The sequence below is a fragment of the Rousettus aegyptiacus genome, unplaced genomic scaffold (genome assembly GCF_014176215.1).
Source record: "Rousettus aegyptiacus isolate mRouAeg1 unplaced genomic scaffold, mRouAeg1.p scaffold_m13_p_9, whole genome shotgun sequence".
NCBI lineage: Eukaryota > Metazoa > Chordata > Mammalia > Chiroptera > Pteropodidae > Rousettus > Rousettus aegyptiacus.
Window position 1 is genome coordinate 59,048,581 of NW_023416312.1, and position 21,044 is coordinate 59,069,624.

General features: G+C 40.0%; 3 protein-coding genes across 4 annotated transcripts; 2 read left to right on the forward strand and 1 right to left on the reverse strand.

Annotated features, from left to right (window-relative positions):
- Nucleotides 1–1,233: 1,233 nt before the first annotated feature.
- LOC107503619 (60S ribosomal protein L36a) lies at nt 1,234–3,987 on the forward strand. The gene is made up of 5 exons (XM_016132195.2): nt 1,234–1,344; nt 1,747–1,852; nt 2,055–2,122; nt 3,421–3,543; nt 3,832–3,987. Exons 1-5 carry the CDS (start codon nt 1,234–1,236, stop codon nt 3,850–3,852), a joined length of 429 nt encoding a protein of 142 aa, XP_015987681.1. The 3' UTR covers nt 3,853–3,987.
- Nucleotides 3,988–4,617: 630 nt separating this feature from the next.
- Nucleotides 4,618–13,010, reverse strand: GLA (galactosidase alpha). Its single transcript, XM_016132194.2, has 7 exons — nt 12,767–13,010; nt 9,448–9,622; nt 8,234–8,411; nt 7,575–7,666; nt 5,920–6,081; nt 5,521–5,718; nt 4,618–5,138 (listed from the first exon to the last, which is right to left on the reverse strand). Exons 1-7 carry the CDS (start codon nt 12,973–12,975, stop codon nt 4,869–4,871), a joined length of 1,284 nt encoding a protein of 427 aa, XP_015987680.1. The 5' UTR covers nt 12,976–13,010; the 3' UTR covers nt 4,618–4,868.
- A 192-nt stretch (nt 13,011–13,202) lies between these two features.
- Nucleotides 13,203–18,919, forward strand: HNRNPH2 (heterogeneous nuclear ribonucleoprotein H2). Of its 2 annotated transcripts, none has more exons than XM_016132196.2 (2): nt 13,203–13,360; nt 16,737–18,919. In XM_016132196.2, the coding sequence occupies exon 2, from the start codon at nt 16,790–16,792 to the stop codon at nt 18,137–18,139; it is 1,350 nt and encodes a 449-aa protein (XP_015987682.1). In that variant the 5' UTR covers nt 13,203–13,360; nt 16,737–16,789; the 3' UTR covers nt 18,140–18,919. The 2 variants fall into 2 exon arrangements, with proteins under 2 accessions (XP_015987682.1, XP_015987683.1); XM_016132197.2 differs by having other exon boundaries at nt 13,203–13,348.
- Nucleotides 18,920–21,044: the final 2,125 nt, after the last annotated feature.

Here is a 21,044-nt window from a genome sequence, read left to right on the forward strand (position 1 = left end):
GAGCCAAAATTTTGAAGACATGCCTGGAAGTAAAAGCTCAATGGATAAAGAAAATGCTCCAGAGAACAGAAGTTTTACATTTCCTTTTATGCATTCAGAATCAAAGGAGAAAATGTAAGGAATATCTGAAATGCATTGGTGGTAGAGTAAAGAGGTGAGAGAAAGCAAAGTGGGGAAATCTCTAGGACTGATTAAAAAGCAACATAGAGAAACATATACTTTTACATTGGTGGGCACAGGCTAGGTTATTAACATTTACAGCAAACAGAAGTGGTATGCGAGGAACAAGATAACAATGTACGGTTCTGAGGTCTCATGATCTGGTTGGTGGTCCTTTGCTCTGGTGTTTGTGCTTGTACCTTAAAGGAGCCTAGAAAAGAAAATTACTCCGACATGTCAGAGGTATGTTATCCTAGATGCATAAGAACAATGGACAGGGCTCACTTAAAGTAAAGACTGACCTTTGCTGAGGAAACTGTAGGCCTGGGATATAATTACCCACCATGACCCGCCCAGTCAGAAATGTTTATGTTCATGCCATCCTTTGTGGTTGCTCTTGGCTACAGAGTTTGTAAGTCCTGCTATGCCTTACAAACCAGAAAGGTAAGAGCCACTGGATACTTTCTATCTCTTGACCTGATTGCAGGAGCTGAACAATTTCTTCCCCACTTTTCAGAATCAAGGGCAGCCAACTTGCTCCCTCAACAGAAAAAGGTTGCTTTAATGCTGATCACTAATCTTTTTTTTTACAAAGTATTTAGTCTGTAATTACACACTTAAGAACATGCTTATTTGATTATTGTGCCCAACACAGAAATAGGCATTCAATAAACATTTGTCGAAAGAACCAACTGGCCATGCGAGTACTGGCTCCCTCCAAGCTTTCAGTGAGCCAGAAGTTCATTGCAAAAGATGTTCCCAGTGTCCTTGAGGTAGAACAGGAATGGGACATGCCGGTGGAGACCTTCTCCATTTGACCCTAGTCCTGGCTTCCATCCGGGATAGGGAGAGGTTGGCCAGAGGGTATGGCAAGAACACTGCTTCCTTCACTTCAGGCTGCACCTAATCAACATCTGCCAAAAGTGATGAAGTGAGGAAAAGTTCCACAGCTAGGGGGCGAGAGGAAGTCGAAGAGGATGGATCAGCCTCAGAGCAGTTCCTTAAGATCCCGCCTGCGGCTCCAACTCGTCCTCTTAGCCACCAGAGGGCGATGCACACAGAGCTTTAGACTCTATGGTCTCTCCTACCGACTCCCACGAGGAAGAGCAACTAGGAACCTCCTACATACTTCCGTTTCCGGACCTGCCTCTTTCTTTCTCTGCTGGTAGTGATCTCGCTAACATGGTAGGACTTTAGGTTGGGGACACGGTAACATCCAGTTTAATCTTTCCTCCTCTGTCGACAGTTCCATCCCAGGATGGGTGCAGGCCCGTGGGCGGACTCGCCAAAAAAACCCAGTGTTGACGGGATCGGCCCCAAAGGGACCAGGCTTCAGGGCCAGGAATTGAAGTGATAGGATCAAAGAGGTAGACTTAGGTGGTAGAGTGTATATGTTCTCTTAATACTTTGGGGCTCGTCGGAAGCTGCTGTACTTGGAGCACATGGAGCTGGACCACCTTCTGTAGAACGTTGTGTGTGAGCAAGGTGTTTAAGAGTCGAGTCCTCATGGGCTTCCTTATCATTTGGGTCGTAATTGTTACATTGGCATCTGATAACACAGCACGTACTGAATGGTTTATTTCATAGGTGAACGTTCCTAAAACCCGCCGGACTTTCTGTAAGAAGTGTGGCAAGCACCAACCCCACAAAGTGACACAGTACAAGAAGGGCAAAGACTCTCTGTATGCGCAGGGTAAGACAGTCTGTACGTGCTCTAGTTACACTGTGGCATTTGTGTAGTAGTACAGTGTAGGAGCCTAGACCTCCCCCCCACGTCCCACTTGTTGGGCATTGCTATTTCTGCTGGAAACCCCAAGATAAAACCCGGAAGAAGACTTTGCCATGTGGCTGTTAGGATTCATTATTTTGGTATACCGTAATAATTTTCGTTCTAGGAAAGCGGCGTTATGACAGGAAGCAGAGTGGTTATGGTGGGCAGACTAAGCCGATTTTCCGCAAAAAGGTGAGTGGTAATTACTATTTGATATGCTTCCCCCACATTTCTGCAGTGTACTCAATATGTATTCAGTTTCAGCGAAGTTTTCTCATTCACCTACAGTGACATACCTCGTAGACAGTGGAGCTGAGAGTTCAATCCAGGTCTGACTCTAGTCTCCAGTACTCCATCATCACAGTGTTTTATATTTTTTTTGTTCTTTTCTGAGGAGGCAAACATCGAGTTAAGGAATGTGCTCTGCCTTCCTAAGAACCAAAGTTGGAATACACCAGTAAATCTTTCCTTTGCCCTATTCCTTTCTCTCATGCCCTAGTGAATCCTCAGCTCTTGCAATAAGAATTGTTCTCATTTTGCTCCTCAGCTCATCTGCATTGTCTGCTACCTATCTCATAAAGTCATAAAGCTCTTTAAAATAGTCTCCCAGTGGCCTCCTGAATTCTTTCATTCTTAGGCTTGATGTGTTTCTCTTGACCTCAGGTGATTTTGCTACCCCTTAAAGAACACAGTGCCTGGAACGGCATTCCCAGAATTTCTTCAGGCACTTTGCTCTTCATTTAGCCTGGTTCCAGAAAGTATTAAGGAATGACTTTAGTGTTCATTTAGGTGCAATAAATGATTTGATTTCAAAGTGTTGGAAGGAATGCTTGATTCCCTTTTCACATTCAGGTAACTTGTTTAGAAGATGGGAAGGTTCTAGCTGGGTTTTGGATTTTTTGAGAACTGTGAACTAGCAGCAGTAGAATTCTGCCTGCAAGAGCAGGCTGAAAAAGTTGAGTATTCTTGGGGAGTGTACTCAGGTTAAAGTAATGTAGTTGAATTCTAGATGTAATTGTAGGTAGTCTTTGGAGACTTGATAGATCTTAAGTAACAGTTAACCTATTTTACAAATTGTGAAAGTTGTGTTTATCTCAAATCTGACAGGGGAGGAAAGTTAAATGTCTGTGACCAACTCTCAGATAGGTGACTGGAGCAGCCATTCAGGGACTAGTCGGATGACACATTTTTGGTTGTGGAATACTTAACTGAAGAGCAGCTGAAAGGCCCCAAGTTCATGGTAGTATAATAAGTGCCTGTTTGATAAGCATGTTTGTGAATGGAGAACTTGATGACAATGAGATAACCTGCTACCTTTGCTACTTATTACATTTTCTCTTAAATTCACTGTTTTTCACATTTGTTTTCTCCCTATAGCTAAAGACGAATTGTCTTAATTGCAAAGCTCTTAGTATTAACCCAACATAGTCATATTTTCAAAGAGATTTTCTCAGTGATTTATGAAGGGGTTGACTTAATTTTTTTTCCAGGCTAAAACTACAAAGAAGATTGTCCTGAGGCTTGAATGCGTTGAGCCCAACTGCAGATCTAAGAGAATGCTGGCTATTAAGAGATGCAAGCATTTTGAACTGGGAGGAGATAAGAAGAGAAAGGTATATAATGTGGGGTGGATGGTGTAATATTTTCTATACAGTTTTATTTGGAGAGGTGAACATTTCTGCCCATTCATTTATTGTGATACAAGGATTGAGCAGTCCTCTCAAAATAACCTGATCCATAGCTGAGGGTGTGAGGCTTTTGGTGTTGGTTTTGGCATGAGTAGGAAAGGAAGAATTGAGGACTGAACCTAAAGGATGGTGATCCCTTTAGGAATAGACACTGTTCTGATGGAGTAGAGATTCTTTGCAAAATTAAATAAACAAAACTCTATTCTGTTACAGGGCCAAGTGATCCAGTTCTAAGCTTCATACTTTGTTTTATTATGAAGACAATAAAATCTTGAGGATATATTCACTTCATATGGTCGGAGTTGATCTTTCGGGAAAGAAATAAACTAGTGTCAATAAAATTCCCCTTTTGGGGAAATTTAGGCTCGATGGTTCCGTGTACTTTGTTCATTTCAGTTGAATCTGGTTGAACTCATATCAGAAGCTGTGGTCTGGTTTGGCACTTCAGTCACTTGCAGCTTCATGGGATCCTTTTTGCTGTTTCAAAGCAAGAGCTATGGGTTATAAATAGAGACCTAAACCTCGCTGACTGGGTGAGCTCAGTAACAATTCTATCCACAGAGAGTGTAAAGTTTACCAAGAGTGAAATAATTTGTTTTACCTTTGCTACTACAGTCATTTGAGGAATTTTGGCCCCATTCACTAGGCACAGCATACTGTATGTATTACACATCTTCAGACTTAGACCACCTAGATGTTTTGATATGCCTCAAAATTAGTAGACAAATTCTTTTTATGTTGAAATTACTGCAAAAGATAATTTCTAGTGAATTAAAATTCCCAGTGGAATCTAGCAGGGATATCTCCATTTTTAACAATACCTAACAGTTTAAAATTTTACATCCCTTTTCTCTATATGTTACCGTATACTTCATTCTTACTGATGTTCAGCTCTTCATACTTGAGCAACAAAACTGGATGGCAAAGCACTTAGGCTATACATTTTGGTAACTGGAAGTGCATCTTAGCAGTTTGTATCCATGGATGACAAAGTCTGGGTTTACCAATTTCATTCCAATTTTTATCAACTGGCAATGATTAGTTTTCCAATTTTATTGAAAATAATTGGTAATCACCTGACAGGTAAAGGAATCGTTGCAACATATACTTTGAATTCTGAGTGAGCTTTTTGTGCCCTATTGGTTTCTGTAGTGAAATTTTATTCAATGAAATAAAAACAGCTGAAGTGGGAATGAAAGGACAAGTGGGGTGGTCACTTTGGCAACAAAATATAAATATTTAAGAAAGCTTTATGTAGTCTGGCTCACTAGCTGAAGCAAAACAGTTCCTGTGGGGTTTATTCTAGTTTTTAAGCGTGAAGTCCATTCATAACACCCAAGCTTTTTCTTCACAGGGAGGAGCTTTGTGATATGGCAGGCAGGATTACAGGCCACTCCTTGACCCAAGGAAGCAATATTGATGGTATAAGAACGAGGTCCACCAATCTCCTGAAGGTTTACCATAGCCACAGCCCAGGCTAAGTTGGAGAGAGGGCGTTCCCAAACCTCAATGTTGTCTTCCTGAAAAGTAAGCCAAGAAAATAGGTGTGACAAATTGGGTAGCGGGCAATAAACTGCCTTGTTAGTTGTGACATTCAGTCTCATTGTCAGAACTACTGAACACTTCGAGGAAAAAATAAAATTATCCCTTAGCATGTTTTGGAAATAGAATGATTCTAGCAAAACTCTTCATTACTGATATTGAGATTTTAAAAATGGATTCTTGAAAGATCAATGCATATCATCATACAACAGATTTAGGCCCAAGACAAATTTGGTACTTGGGTACAAAGCCATCTTAAAGTACACACCCAAAATAAACATTTGTATGAATTATAAACTAGAAGGCAGGAGAGCATGTTCCCAGCCAATTCCTATTTTCTCCCATAGCACATTACAATACCTTTCTAAGTAGGTACCCCTGCTTGCCCAAGGAGTCCTGGTTGATGGCAATTACATCTTTATTTTGAAGGAGGGCTTTGGCTTGAGGGCTGATGTGTCGGAGGTCATTGGACATGAGTAATGGAGCTGCCATGATAGCCCAGAGGGCCATCTGAGTTATCTGCTGATCCCAGCTGAGGCCAAAGTTGCCAATCACTAACTGGGACAAAGAATGGAAGAATTCAAATGAAAGAAGGCAGAATTATTCTTAAAGTTGCCCAGACAGAAGCCACTTTGTATGGCACCCTGCTCTGAGTACTCACAAAAAGCCTGCTCCCAGGAACTTGCCAATTTATCTTGAATGTCAAGAAGAAAACAGCCCCGCCGCAGGGATATGACCAAGGACGGCTCACGTTCTTACCATATCTGGGTCATTCCAACCCCCTGGTCCTGCGACACTAACAATTGTCTTCTGGTTAGAAGATGTCCAGTCCAAGATACTCTTTACACTTTGCCAAGAATCATAAACGTCCCCAGAATTTCTCCAGTGATTGCAGTACTCTCGGATTTCTGTGTAATTGGGCTGTGGAAACATAACTTGTTTACTTTTTACTAACATTCTTGCGAGTTGAAAATCAATTTAAAGAGGCACTGTGGCCTCTTTAGAGCTTAAAGGTCTCCATATGGAGAGCTAAATAAACCCTTTTATAATGGAACTTCATTGTAAGAAGTTTGCTTCAGAAGTAGGCAATAAAACTGAAAATCCCTACATAAAATGGCTTTAACACTGTTTATGCTGGAAATTTACCAAATGGTAACTAGGTACTGGGATTATGGCAGATTTAATTTTTTTGCACACTTCACTGTATTTTCAAACTTCTAAAATGAAGTAACATGTAATGAGTAACATGTATTACTTTTATCAGCAAGAACAAATGATAAGGAAAAATAACAGCTGTAAAATTACACAGAACTCATCAAGCATATGATAAGGCAATCTAAATCCTAGGCATATAATTTGTTGATAGAATGAATAAAAGTTGGTAAATAGGCACGTAGGATATTCAAGGCTTAAGGTGTTGAGAAAGAGGTGAAAAGTTTTACAGAGATTAGAAGAAAATAACAAGGATTTGTTCTATAAATAATTATTCATTTCCAATATGCTAGGGATATAGTGACTAAATCAGACAAGGTCTCTGCCCTCCTGGTACTTAACATTCTAGCAGGGGAGACAGACAATAAACCAGTCAACACGTAATTCCATATCATGTTAAGGTCTTAGAAGGAAACTGAAAAGGTTAATGGGATAAAGAATGACTGGATAGATGGCTATTTTAGAGAAGACCTGTGTGAGTCTGTGGTGTTTGGTCAGAGACCTAAATGTTAAGAAGCTAAGAAATCTTAGGCAAGAATATACCAGGCAGAAAACAAGAATCAGGTATAAAAGTCCCTGAAGCAGCAATAGGCTTGGAGTGTTTGAGGGACAGAAAGAATACCAGTGCAGTGAGCGAAGCAGTGATCAGAAATGAGGTTGGAGGGGCAGGTCAGGGACAGATCAAAGGAGCTTGATTTTATTCCAAGTGCAATGGGAAGCCAGTTAAGGGTTTTAAGCAGGGGAGTGATATGATTCCATTTACATTTTAACTAGAACAGTCTGGTGCTGCTTGGAAAATGGATGGAGGTAGGGGAGAGTAGAAGTAGAGAGATCAGGCTTTTGGGAGAAGTATTGGGGGGGAGATGATGGTGGCTTAAACGATCAAGGTGGATACACAGGAAATGGAAAGAAATGGGCTGATTCTGGATATACTTTGTAGTTGTTACTGACAGGATTGCTAGTAGATAGGTTGTGAACCGTGAGACAAAGGGAAGACTCAAAGATGACTGACTTCCCAAGTGGTGGTAGCTTAGACTCCAATTATAGCAGTGGGGATGGTGAATAGTGGTTGGATTCTTGGGAGAGATGATAGGATGAGACTGTTAAGTAAGGTTGGACTTTGAAGACCTTTATCTTCTTTGTTCTCAACTTCTGAAAAGCTATCAGCAAGGCTCTACTAGATTCTGGGCTCACTAGCTCACCTTACGAAAGGGCCACATATAAAGGGGCCACTCACAGGAGTACACAATACTTCTGCCAGTCTTGTTCAGGGCCAAGGACATGTACTTATAACCTGTATGAGAAAACAAAAGGTAAAATAAGGGAAAGAAAGACATTTCCAGCTGGGGCTTTATAGTTTTAAAAAAGGCTGCCTGGAAGGGTCATGTTTATATTTTAAACCAGTAGCAAAGACAGATAGCTGCTCTGTGCTGAAATTGTATTTAATACCTTCCAGAGTGCTGGGATTGTTCTGAGGATGTAGTGTGGGGTAATGCATATACTAAGGAAAGACAGGAATGAAGATCTTCCTTTCTGTGTGATTGTTTGACATTCTGAATGCTTTCCCAAGTGATGTTATAGAGAGTTAGAAACTATATGTAATTAACTCAGAGTCCTCTTGAATGAAAAGTGCACAATATTAGCCGTGGGTTAGGCAAGCATGGATTTTACATTGCATGAATGAATGAGTGCATGGACAAACTGAAGAAGAGAAGAGGTAGGAGCTCTGACACATTAAGAATGATTATTTCCAGTATTGTGACTGGGTACTTAAAATGAGATTAGTTCTGTGGATGCTCAGTTACCTTGGCCTCAAAGTTCTTCTCTTTGCTCATGGCTAAATCTCTTGAATGAAACATACCATCTGCCAACTGTTCCACACTGTCACAGTAACAACCATCAAATTTTAGCAGATCTACTCCCCAGCTGGCAAAGGTCTTGGCATCAATGTCATAGTATCCAAAACTCCCAGGGTAGCCTGCACAGGTTTTTTTCCCAACATCTGCATAAATCCCTAGCTTCAATCCTTTGCTATGGACCTGAAATGAAAGGAAAAAGTCACCAAATAGAAGGGCGATCATGAAGTAGAAAGAGAGAAGCACTCCAGGTTGGGGACAGAGATCCTCACAGTTCACCAGGTATTGCAGCCTTTTCTTTTTTCACAAGTCCCCTAAATTATCCTTTGCTGGGAGACAAAGGACAAATCCTCCAGTCCTGCTGATTTCTAACAACTGCACATGTAAGCTATAGCATAGAACTGAAAAGAAAGCTTTCAGACACTCTCATCTTCCTCTGACAGGAACCTACAAGTTATCTTCTAGGGCAATGATAGATTTATCTGGACAAAGACTCTCTCCTTGACCAAACCTAATTTAGGATCCTCTGAGCCCTCTTCTCAAGTAGGCCTCAATCTTGGCCTTTAGTGTCCAGTTTTAGCAAGAATCCTGCTAAGTCATTCCCCAATGCTTGATATGTGACCAAGTTCCTCATTTCCCACCCTTGATGTCTTAAGTCCTTGGCCCACCTTTAGCAAGAATCCCCCTCCCTTTCATGTCTCCTCTTAGTAATTTTCCATCCACTGACCCTTCTCAATCTGCCTGTTGGCTATAAATCTTCACTAGTTTTTGTTATATACAGAATTGACCTTGGCTCCTTCCCCTACTGCAATAGTACTGGATAAAATCTGCCTTAATTATCTTTAACTAATGTCTGGCTCTGTTACTCTTTCACAACCTTCAGAATGTTCCTTCTATCCTCTAAATTCTAATTTATAGTACAATTGCAATACTGCTCAAAGCTTATATGGACATATATGCACATGTATGTCAAAAACCAAGTTCCTTTTTCCTCCCAGAGAATTCGGCCATTTCAGCAAAAGGAGAACTTCTCCAAGATGGGCCTCAAGAACTATTGCGAAACATGTATCTGCTGATAGGATAATTCCACCTGCTATGCCTTACAATTCAATGTTCAGATAATGGCAGTTATCTTACTTTCTAAGTGTTTCTGAACAAACTCCCATATAGAAATGTTTACGGTCTCCTGAATGAAAAAGAAAATTGTCTATAAACTCACATAATTAGCTAGGTGGCGGATCCCACTAGGAAAGCGAATAGGGTCTGCTTGAAGTCTGCCTTTTGAATCTCTTTCTGCAGCCATCCAACAGTCATCAATGCAGAGGTACTCATATCCTACTTTCTTCCAGCCATCTGAGTCCATGAGATCTGCCATCTGCATGAAGAGCTTCTCACTGAAAGAGAAATTCCAAGAGTCATTACAATTCATTAAACAAATGCTTGGGTCCCTCCTATTTGTTAGGTACCTTGGGTCTTTACAATTGTTTTCAACCCCGTAATAGTTGGGTAGTAATCACAACCAATGCAAGGTAAAATGGACTGGGCCCTTTTTCTTCTCCTTCCCCTCCCCTCTTATTCTACCCCAAATCCCTGAACAATTAAAACAGGACTGAGAAATACATGAAATTTAAAGGCTATTTGAACTAAGAAGAAAGTTCAGTAAAGTTAGAAACTACAAAGTTAATATAATCAACAGCTTCCTTAGATACCAACGATAACCTTGGAGAAAAACATACCATTGACAAGAGCAACCAAAAAAGCAACAGGAAAACCTAAAGTACCTAGAGATTAATTTAAGACATGTGAAGGGCCCACAGGAATAAAACTATGATGTTTCCAAATGATTTGAATAAATGGAGAGACATTATTTTACTCTTGGATAAGAAAACTCAAAATTAAAAAAAAAAGCTAATTCTCCCGACACACCTTTACACATTTAATAAAATCTTGAAAAAATTCCAAAAGGACCTTTCAAGAAACTTGACAACATGATTCAAAAAGTTCACCTAAAAGATTAAAAGATGTGATCATTCAGCAAAAGATAAATGAAGCTGTTGTAGTACCAGTAGCACTAGAGTACACAGATCAGTGGAATTAAAGAGAGTTCAGAAAGAGGTCCTTCCGGCCATCTGGCACCATGGGATTTAGTATATATTAAATGTGGCATTCCTTATAAGAGAATAAAGTCCAGATAGATAAAAGATTTTAATATTTAAAAGATCCATAAACATACTAGTAGAAAATGTAGGTGACTATATTATCTTCAGGTAGGAAAGGACTTTCTCAGCATGATGCCAGAGTCAAAAATCACAGAGGAAAAAATTGATGTTTGATACATAAATATCAAAACCAACATGTAGCAAGAACCACCATATCCACAACATATGAAAGACGAACACACACACACACACACACAATGCCAAGCAAAAAAAAAAAAAATCCCCCAAAAACAAACAAAAACATTCCAGTTGAAAAATAAGGAATAGTTGATCCATAAAAGAAACTACACAAAGAGCCCATTTAACATATGAAAAGATGTTTAATCTTATTAGTAATCAAATAAATGAAAATAAATACACTTCACAGATAGGCTAAGTTTTAAAAAAAATGACAAAAATGCAGTGCAGGCCATTGCTGGGAATGTGCATTTGTAAAACTTTTGGGGAGGATAGTTTGATATATCACAAAAAGAGCAAACCCTTTGGCCCAGTAATTAGACTTCCAGGGAAAGAAGCAGATGATGTACAATGATGTACAGTTTTATTCACAGTAATGAAGAATGGAAGAGCCTGAATAGCTATCAACAGGAATTTGCTTAAATAAATTATTGTATATATATATGATTTGCATTTATGAAACTCTTATTTTGTGTCAGGCACTCCGCTTACATTTAGGAAGGGTAGGTAATTTGCCCAAGATCACACGGCTTGGTAAGGATGAGCCAGAACTCAAATGCAGGCATGCAAAGTGTACAGTCTTGTTAACAACTCACAACATAAACATGATCTCAGTTGTATTGAAAATAATGAAAAAAGAAATCTGTCTTATTTACTAGAAAACTATTCCAAGGCTGTGTATTAACATTTTAACCATGATTATTTCTAGCTAGTGGAATGAGGGGAATCTTTATTTTCATTATACTATTTACTATCTACAGTTTTTGCATCAATCATTAGTTTTATAATCAGATACAAAAATAAGACAACCATCACTGAGAAAAAAATGAGAAGACGAAAAGACTTTACTCCAGGGTCATAATGGACTTAGCCTGAAACTTAGACCAATTATTCTGTGATGTTTGACCCCGACATTATCTGTAAAGCTGTAAAGACATTAAAAGGAATAACTTATGGGCACTGGGATGTACCATACTGCTGATTATAGAGCAGCCTCTTAACTGCAGGTGTCTTTATTATGTTTAAGAACTATTCTGGCATTAACCAATGTCATCCCAATAAACAATAAAAAAAGCAACTGACATGACAGATGGGTACTACCAGATTTATGGGGTGATCATTTCTTAAGTTATATAAATGTCTAATCACTATGTTGTTCACCTGAGCTAATATTATATGTTAACTGTAATTGAAAACAAAACTAAAAAAAAAGAACTATTTTACAGATCCTTCTGAGTCAGCTTCCTGGGATAAGAGCTGTTATTCCCAATTTACAGACAAGGAATGTGTGGCTGAAATAGGTTCAATACCTATCTTATGAAGCCTCGCTGGGGAAGGTCAGTGAGAAGGCATTGACCCTTCTGTAGGACCTGGCAATCAGAAGCTCCTCATCCGTTCCCCGGTCCTTAGAATGTGCATTCTACTTGCTTTCTTTGATCCAAGAAGCTGTCCCAAGGATGTAGCCTTGAGATAGAAATGTGTTGATACTATCTGGATGGTACATGGGCATACCTTGCTTTGTTGCGCTTCACAGATGTTGCATTTTTTTTTACAAACTGAAGACAAGAAGATAGATACTCCAGCAAAGACTGACTCGCTTCATTGCAGTGGTCTGGAACCCAACTCGCAATATCTACAGGTACTAGCAGCAAGCACAACTGCAGTGAGTAGGAAGAACAGGACTTTTCTTCTCCTTTTTGCGTCATTGCGTTCCTTGACTGTTACCAGGGACTTTAAAGAGACCATGGCGTCTCTGCACCTCCCAACCCTCTCGCCCTAGAATGTGGCTACCGGCTGAAAGGTTGACCCGGAGGAACTTGATACAGGCATTACCTCATATTGCTGTGCTTAGCTTTACTGAACAGCAGAGGCAGAGGAGCAGTTCACAAGAAGGGGCTGAACAAAACTGGATGGTAAATAGAGAAGGTCCCTAGCTGGGTAATCCAGGAGAGACGGAGAGTGCGGGGCCGCTGGCCAGGCTACCGACCAAGGCGGGGGTCACACAGAAAAATTTACGGCCAGTGCCAATCCCGAGCAGTTTGCTGGTAATAAAAAAAAAGCAGCTGCAGTACGGAAGCTCCTCCTCGAGCTCAACCAAACACGAAAAGGCGAAGAGAAGGGGGTACTCAGTATCTCTGATACCTGATACAGGAATCCGGCTCTTCTTTGCAATCGATGTTGCACATGAAGCGCTCCCAGTGCAGCCAGCCCATGGTAGGGGTCATGGCCAAGCCATTGTTCAGGGCCCAGGCCACAGGAACATCCCAGAGAACGAGGGCCAGGAAGCAAAGCGCAAGTACGCAGCCTGGCTGCCGGACTCTGCTCATCAGTCTCATCATCACTGTAACCATGTCTAACAGATATCCCCAGTAAACTGGGCTTTTAAGGTTAACTTTAGGGGCGGGCCAATCACTGAAGAGTTATTAAGAAATGACGTTGTTGTTTCTCAGGCAACTGGGGAGGCGGCCCAATGATCAGTCATGTAAGACGCACTGCAACCAATCATACACTTCTTCTCTTGACTTTGGCCCGCCCTATTTCCATACCAGAAGGAAGTGCGGCACTTCAGTGATCCGGAGTTTAAGCCGAAAGCTGCTCACGTGACCGAGATCTCACATGACGTAGTGCTCACGTGATCAGCCGCTTACGTGAGCAGAAGTAGTTCTGGTCGTCGTCTACTGTCTCGCTATAGCCGTTTGAGGGAAGAAGGAGGAAAATTATCCGGTACCGTTAGAGGTTGGTGTGTGGGTGGGAACTGGGGACCCAGGGGTGGTGATGATGAAGACCAAAGCGTGGTCTGCGGGCCGCCTCCGCCTTTTTCGCTCCCTGCTTTCCCCTCCCCCCGCTCCTCTCCTCCCCCATCTCAGTGCCGGGAAGCTGCCTTTGCTGCGCCTGGTGGGGAAATGGTGGACGTCGTGACTGTGTATGTGTTTTTCTATATCCGTCTGTCGGGGTGGGTCTCAGGGGACCCTTAACAGAAACCTGAAGGTGAAAAACGTTTGAAAAGTACGTCCTTGGATTAGGAAAAACAATTATCGAGACTAGTGGTCTGAGTGCTGGTCCATCGTTTTAGGCACTCATTACCACTGCCTGATTGTCTTGTCTATCTCTAGTGGAAGGCACCAAGTCAATTTTATCTGTAAAATCATATCTAGGCAAATTATACATGCCTAACAGAGGCACCCAATAAATATTTTTTACTGAGTTGAATATTTAAATAACATTTTTCTGATTATTACAATTGTTCAATTCTGAACATTCGAAAAATAACAGTATACTATTTTTAAAAATACACGTAATTCATCATCTTCAGATAACTCCTCAGCATTACAGTGTATAAAAAGTATGTGTATAACACATATAAATACACAAATTCTTAACTCACAGATGGAATCCTGGTTCCTACTTGAGGCAACAAAGTCCTCTGGCCTTCCCAGGAGATACAGTAATGAAGCAGAACCTCCCTGCCACTACAAAGGGATGTTAAGGCCTAGAGTGCTGCAGGGGCATTAAATGGGATGGGTCATCCAAGAGCTGAGGCAGGCAAAAAACTAGTCTAAATCTATCGCTCAGACCTAAAGATCGTTTATAGGGAGACTGTTAACCATTGCAGATGCAATGTGCCAGGCACATAATAGGCAGTTAGTAACCGTTTGTTGAATTGAATCCTCAGTATAGTTTTATGGCAGTTATTACACTTTGTACTTTCTTTTCAGGAGACCCAGTGTTCTCGGACCATGTCAGATAAGCCATCCACATACCAAATTAGAAACTTTTATAAAATTTTCTGTACCAAATTCCAGAAAAGGAAGCATTTTAATTTGTTTCATATTATTCGTTTGCAGAAATAAAAGTAATTTCTCTGTAGAAAATTAAAAAGACACAAACATTTTAGAAATAAAATTGAAAAAGCCAAAAACCTACCACTCAGAGAAACCACTGTTAACATTTGAAATATTTCCCATGCATATATTTTTCCTAACATTGTTTATTAAATTCTAATTACAGTGATTTTTTAAAAGAGTAAAACTGTATAGTAGTATATAAGATGAAAAATAGAAATCCATTTCACTCTTCTTACTCTCCAGTTCTCAAAAAAACAAGTTTGTATTATATGCTTCTAGATCATTTTTTATGCCTTTGCAAACACGTACATGCATGCTTATATTTTAAAATATGTAGGATCATCCTATGCATTCTTTCATTTAATATATTTTAGAAATCATCCTAGATAATGGAAGATCTTTTTTTAACAGCTTCATAACATTGCATTTTAAGGATAAAGTATAATTCATTCGGTCATCCTACTGATGGATAGTTAGGTTTCTAATTTTCTGCTATTACTAACAGTGTTACAGAGAACATTTGTATTTCTGTTGACCAGGCCCTGGAAGGAATTCTAGCAGGATATATGTTTTTTCATAGTTGGGATGATGTAGCTGTGATCTCAGGTCATTTAAGATAATAGTATAAGTAATTTCTGATATTAAATATTTTTATAATTTTTAAATCAAGTGTGTAATGTTCTTAATAAAATACCTTTCAAAGAATATATAGCTTCATAAATCTTTGAATTTCAGATCATCTACTTTAGGGCACATAATGAAGCGGATTTACTGTATCAAAAAACATTTTCAAATTCCAGAAATACTGTATAAACTTTCACTTCTGGGAGTGTATTAGCTTGTGAACCCTGAATATCAGTATCGGTTTATCTTCACTGTTTAGTTTTCACTATCTTGATGCCTGAAAAATGGCAATTAATTCTGGTTTTAACATGCATTTCTGATCCTCAATGAGATTTGAACATTTCCCAGACTCCTCTCCTGTATCCTCCTATCTCTATTCCCCTATATTTATTTAATCTGTTAGCAAGTCCTGCAAGACCCACTGCTTTGAATGCATAGATCACATCTTTCCTCCCTTTTTAAAAACTGTTGTTGCTTTAGGCGAATATCTCTAGGAAATATATCTCTAGAAGACCAGGGTTCTGTTTGAGTGCCATACAGTTGCCACAGTGATCTGAAAGGCTTTTGAAGAGGTCACTTCCCTTTCTTCACTCGCTTTCCCTTCTCCTCACTCTCTATTCCCTTCACTTCTTCCCCTCGCTCCCTTCTTGACTCACTCCCTTATCCCCTCACTCCTCTCATTTCACTCTCTTGTTAAAAGGCCCATAGCGTTTGTCTATCAAATAAAGCCTTTGGGATTGGATCTCTGCCTTGCGAGCCATATCTCCTGTCTTGCCTCTTCCTATTTTTTTGCTTCATAATTTTTAAAATTTGTTCATGGATCTCTGAACTGGTTAGTCTGTTTTATCTAACCATCTTGAGCCAACTGATATAATTGGCCAACCATGCCCTTCTTTACCACCCTTTCACTCTGCACAGAATTCTGTCACAGCAGAAAGAATGTTCATTTGCCCTTTTTGTTTTTAGTAAAGACATACAGTGCCGCTGTAGGACCATAAATCCTTTCTGTGTGTATTGGTTCATGTATGCCAGAGCCAAGTACTGGACCTGGCAACCAAAAATATAAAGTGAATGTATGAATTCCCCATAATGCCTTTTTTCCATTTATCTCTTAGGCCTTAACAGAGCCCTAATTTTATCATTTTGCATGAGTTCTTTATATAATAAGGGTATTAATGTTTTTGTTGCAGGTATCTTTTCAAGCATATTGTTTGTCTTTTAATTCTGTTTGATCTTTTGACATAATGAAGTTTTTAATTTTTATGTAATATAAAGCCGTTTTTTTGGTGATGTCTCCCACTGATTTTGTTGATGTTAATTTTTTACACCTTTTTATTGACTATAATGTTAATGTATGGTCAATGTGGAAAACTTAGAACATAAAGAAGTTTTCAAAGAAAACATTCCCTGACACAAAAAGGTACTACCATCCAGAAGTAACCACCATAATGGTATCCAACACATAATAGGTAACGAATAAATAATTGTTGAATGAACAAATTAACAATTTGGTGTGATGCTTTTGTTTTTATAAATGTCTTACAAAAAAGCTATCTGTATATTTGAGTTTCGTATTAATAGTTTGTTTTTTTCTTATTATGAACATTTTTCCATGATAATAGTCTTCTTATTTTTTTTTTCAGTTGCACTGATATTGCATTGAGCCAAGCTTGCCACCAAGAGCCTAACAGTCACCATGATGCTGAGCACTGAAGGCAGGGAGGGGTTCGTGGTGAAGGTCAGGGGCCTACCCTGGTCCTGCTCAGCCGATGAAGTGATGCGCTTCTTCTCTGATTGCAAAATCCAAAATGGCACATCAGGTATTCGTTTCATCTACACCAGAGAAGGCAGACCAAGTGGTGAAGCATTTGTCGAACTCGAATCAGAAGATGAAGTGAAATTGGCTTTGAAGAAGGACAGAGAAACCATGGGACACAGATATGTTGAAGTGTTCAAGTCCAACAGTGTTGAAATGGATTGGGTGTTGAAGCATACAGGTCCGAATAGTCCTGATACTGCCAATGATGGCTTCGTCCGGCTTAGAGGACTCCCATTTGGCTGTAGCAAGGAGGAAATTGTTCAGTTTTTTTCAGGGTTGGAAATCGTGCCCAATGGGATGACATTGCCGGTGGACTTTCAGGGGCGGAGCACAGGGGAGGCTTTTGTGCAGTTTGCTTCACAGGAGATAGCCGAAAAGGCCTTAAAGAAACACAAGGAAAGAATAGGGCACAGGTACATTGAAATCTTCAAGAGTAGCCGAGCTGAAGTCCGAACCCACTATGACCCCCCCCGAAAGCTCATGGCTATGCAGCGGCCAGGTCCCTATGATAGGCCAGGGGCTGGAAGAGGGTATAATAGCATTGGCAGAGGGGCTGGGTTTGAAAGGATGAGGCGGGGTGCCTATGGTGGAGGTTATGGAGGCTATGATGACTATGGTGGCTATAATGATGGGTATGGCTTTGGGTCTGATAGATTTGGAAGAGACCTCAATTACTGTTTTTCAGGAATGTCTGATCATAGATACGGAGATGGCGGGTCAAGTTTCCAGAGCACCACAGGGCACTGTGTACACATGAGGGGATTACCTTACAGAGCCACTGAGAATGATATTTACAATTTTTTTTCACCTCTTAACCCCATGAGAGTCCACATTGAAATTGGACCTGATGGCAGAGTTACTGGTGAGGCAGATGTTGAATTTGCTACTCATGAAGATGCTGTGGCAGCTATGGCTAAAGACAAAGCCAATATGCAGCATAGATATGTGGAGCTGTTCTTGAATTCTACTGCAGGAACAAGTGGGGGGGCTTATGATCACAGCTATGTAGAGCTCTTCTTGAATTCTACAGCAGGGGCAAGTGGTGGTGCTTATGGTAGTCAAATGATGGGAGGGATGGGTTTATCCAACCAGTCTAGTTATGGGGGTCCTGCTAGCCAACAGCTGAGTGGTGGTTATGGAGGTGGTTATGGTGGTCAGAGCAGTATGAGTGGATATGACCAAGTTCTGCAAGAAAACTCCAGTGACTATCAGTCAAACCTTGCGTAGGTAGAGGAGTGCTAAACAGCTACTACAGAAATAGAAGCTGCATTTATGGGAGTTGAATAGAATGGGAGGGATGTCTAGCATATCCAGTATGATTGATAAATGGGAAATATTCTGATCACTCTTGGTCAACTTTCCTTTTTTCTTCTTTCTTTCTCTCTTTTTTTTAAGAAAGCAAAGATTAAGTTTAACACTTTTGCATTACAAGCTTGTGATTTATGCTTACTGTAAAATGGAAGTCAGATTGTTTTCAGACTTCAAGCTCAGTAATTTTGAACACTGAGACAGTCATCTAGGATGTAATAACAGTTCAGTATTGACCATAACTGTTAAAACAATTTTAAGCTTTCCTCAAGTTAGTTATGTTATAGGAGTGTACCTAAGCAGTAAGCATATTTAGGTTAAAGCAGTTTCACTTATGTTAAATGTTGCTCTTATACCACAATACATTGAAAATTTTGGATGCATGTTGAGAAACATGCTTTTCTGTAAAACAATATAGGAGCTCTGTCTACGATTCAAAGTGAAAACATTTGGCATGTTTGTTAATTCTAGCTTTTTGGTTTACTATCTTGTAAGGCACGCGAGTGTACACTTTTTTTTTCTTAAGATCTGGGACAATTTTGAGATGTAATACCAATACTTTAGGAGTTTGGTCATGTCATTTGTATGAAATTCTGGAGCTTTGATTTAAATCTTTCCCTGTATTGTGATTTCCATTAGATGTACTAAGTGAAACTTGTTAAATAAATCTTCCTTTTAAAAACTGGAAAAATAATCTTATACAGCTTTATTTTTCTTATGTTCTGTCATGAGTCATTCATTTTACACAATCCTGCTGTGGAAGTTGATAAGTTGTTTTCAGTTTCTTAATTATTAACATACATTAGCATGTATCATTATTTCTAAGATATATTCCGAGAAGTGGAATTTCTAAGTCAAAGGCACATATTTTTAAGGCTTTTGATTTGTATTACCAGAAAGATGATGGTACTTTGTGTTTCCACCAAGAGGATGTTTTTTTTTACCCCCCCCCCCCACCGTAGCCTTCTTGATGATGCACATTATTCTTGATCTTGGCAATTTTTTAGTTGAAAAATGGTATACCATTGCTATTTTAATTTGTATTTCTTTGATTAATGTTGAGGTGGAGCAATTTTCTGTTTGTGTCTAAGCTTATTGCCATGTCCACAGGAAAATTGGGCAACTCTGGAGACTATCAAGACAGCATTTTCCAGAATCCAAAGAGAAAGCAAACAATCCTCTTCCTTTTATTTAACCAATAGAAGATTTAAGTCACATTTCTATGTTTTGGAAAAAGTACGCCTGTGTTATAGAAATGCAGTCTCCTCCATAAACTCATTCATAGTCTCTAAACACCCTGTTATCTTTTTCAGGGGCATTTAAACCTTGTTTTAAACCAGTGGTTCTCAAACTTCAGCATGCACCGGGATCCTCTGCAGGGCTTGTTAAATCAATGATTACTGGGGCCCCACTCCTAGTTTCTGAAATTCGGTAGCTCTAGGGGTGGTGCTTGAGAATCTGCTGATGCTGCTTATTTTACAACCGTGACCATGTATTGTGACCCATCAAAGTGCTCTAATGGCTATTGGCCTATTTAAACCCTAAAATAACAACTTTGAGAAGCAGCTGCCTTCATGATCCCTGATTGCCTCCCCTTATTCCCCTGACAAGTAGTTGAACTTTAAAAGTGCCAACTGCACATGATTATTTTCAACATTATCTCATGTGAGGACTTTGGATGCCTGTGACATCCAATGTTGTCTTACATTGCTGCCTATGTAATGACCATTAAAAATTAAACCTCTCAATGATCTTCAGGCCTGGACGCCCTCAGCAGCTGCACCTGAATGTCTACAGGTCTCTTTGGAGGTCTGACCAGACTGGAAATGGATTGTTATTCTTGGTATGCTTAGAGCTGGGGTCCCAGAGAAAGCACTGAGATGGGAAGTAAATATCAAGTTGGTATTACCTGCTTCATTTTATTCAATGATACTTTATTGAGCCCTATTTATAGAAAATCATTCATACTGAGGATACAGTTGGGTGATATGAGATTCTTCGATGACCTCTAATATCTGACATAGCTGCAAGGGCAAGAAATCCATTTTGACTCATATCCTATTGAGTCATTACTTCCCCTCAGCCCTTTAGGAAGACTTTCTCAGAGGATTCACAAGTAGGTGTTTTTTTTTTGCTTTCCAGGCTGTTAAGTTAATTTTCCGGAATGTTCTCTATGAACAAAGATTCTCCAGTTAGCCACTAGATGTCACCAAATCCAAGGAAAGGATAGAGAGCTCTGAGATCTAAGACGTTTGCTTCCTCTTCGCTGGATAAGAAAATTCAGAAGGGTTCAAGGAGTCTCAGAGGTCAGTGGTCAGCGCTGACAGCAGTTACCCATAGGGACAGCAGCACAGATGCACGTGCAGATGGATGCATGCACATGTACGTGTGCACGCACATACACCACCTGAGAGTCTCTCAAATCTAACATTCTAACACTACTCAGGAGAGTTTTCTGGGAGGTGAAGTGGGTAACCAACCCATACCCTCAACCACCAAGCCAGAGGATTCATTTTCGACTTCACCTGTGAGCAATTTGGCAGGATCAGGTCAAAAAGTTTGCAGCCACAACTATCATGGCCTAAAGGGGTCTCTACCGATGGCTTATGCCAGTGGTTCTCAGAGCATGGTTCCTAGACCAGTAGCATCAGCATGACCTGTTAGAGATGCAAAGTCTGAGGCTCCATGCCAGACTGACTGAATCAGAAACTCTGGGGATGGGGCTCAACAATCGGTTTTAACAAGCCCTGCAGGTGATTCTGATGCTCAGAACCACGGGCTTCTGCATGGATTTCTTCATTCACCCATTCGTTTATTGCCACAT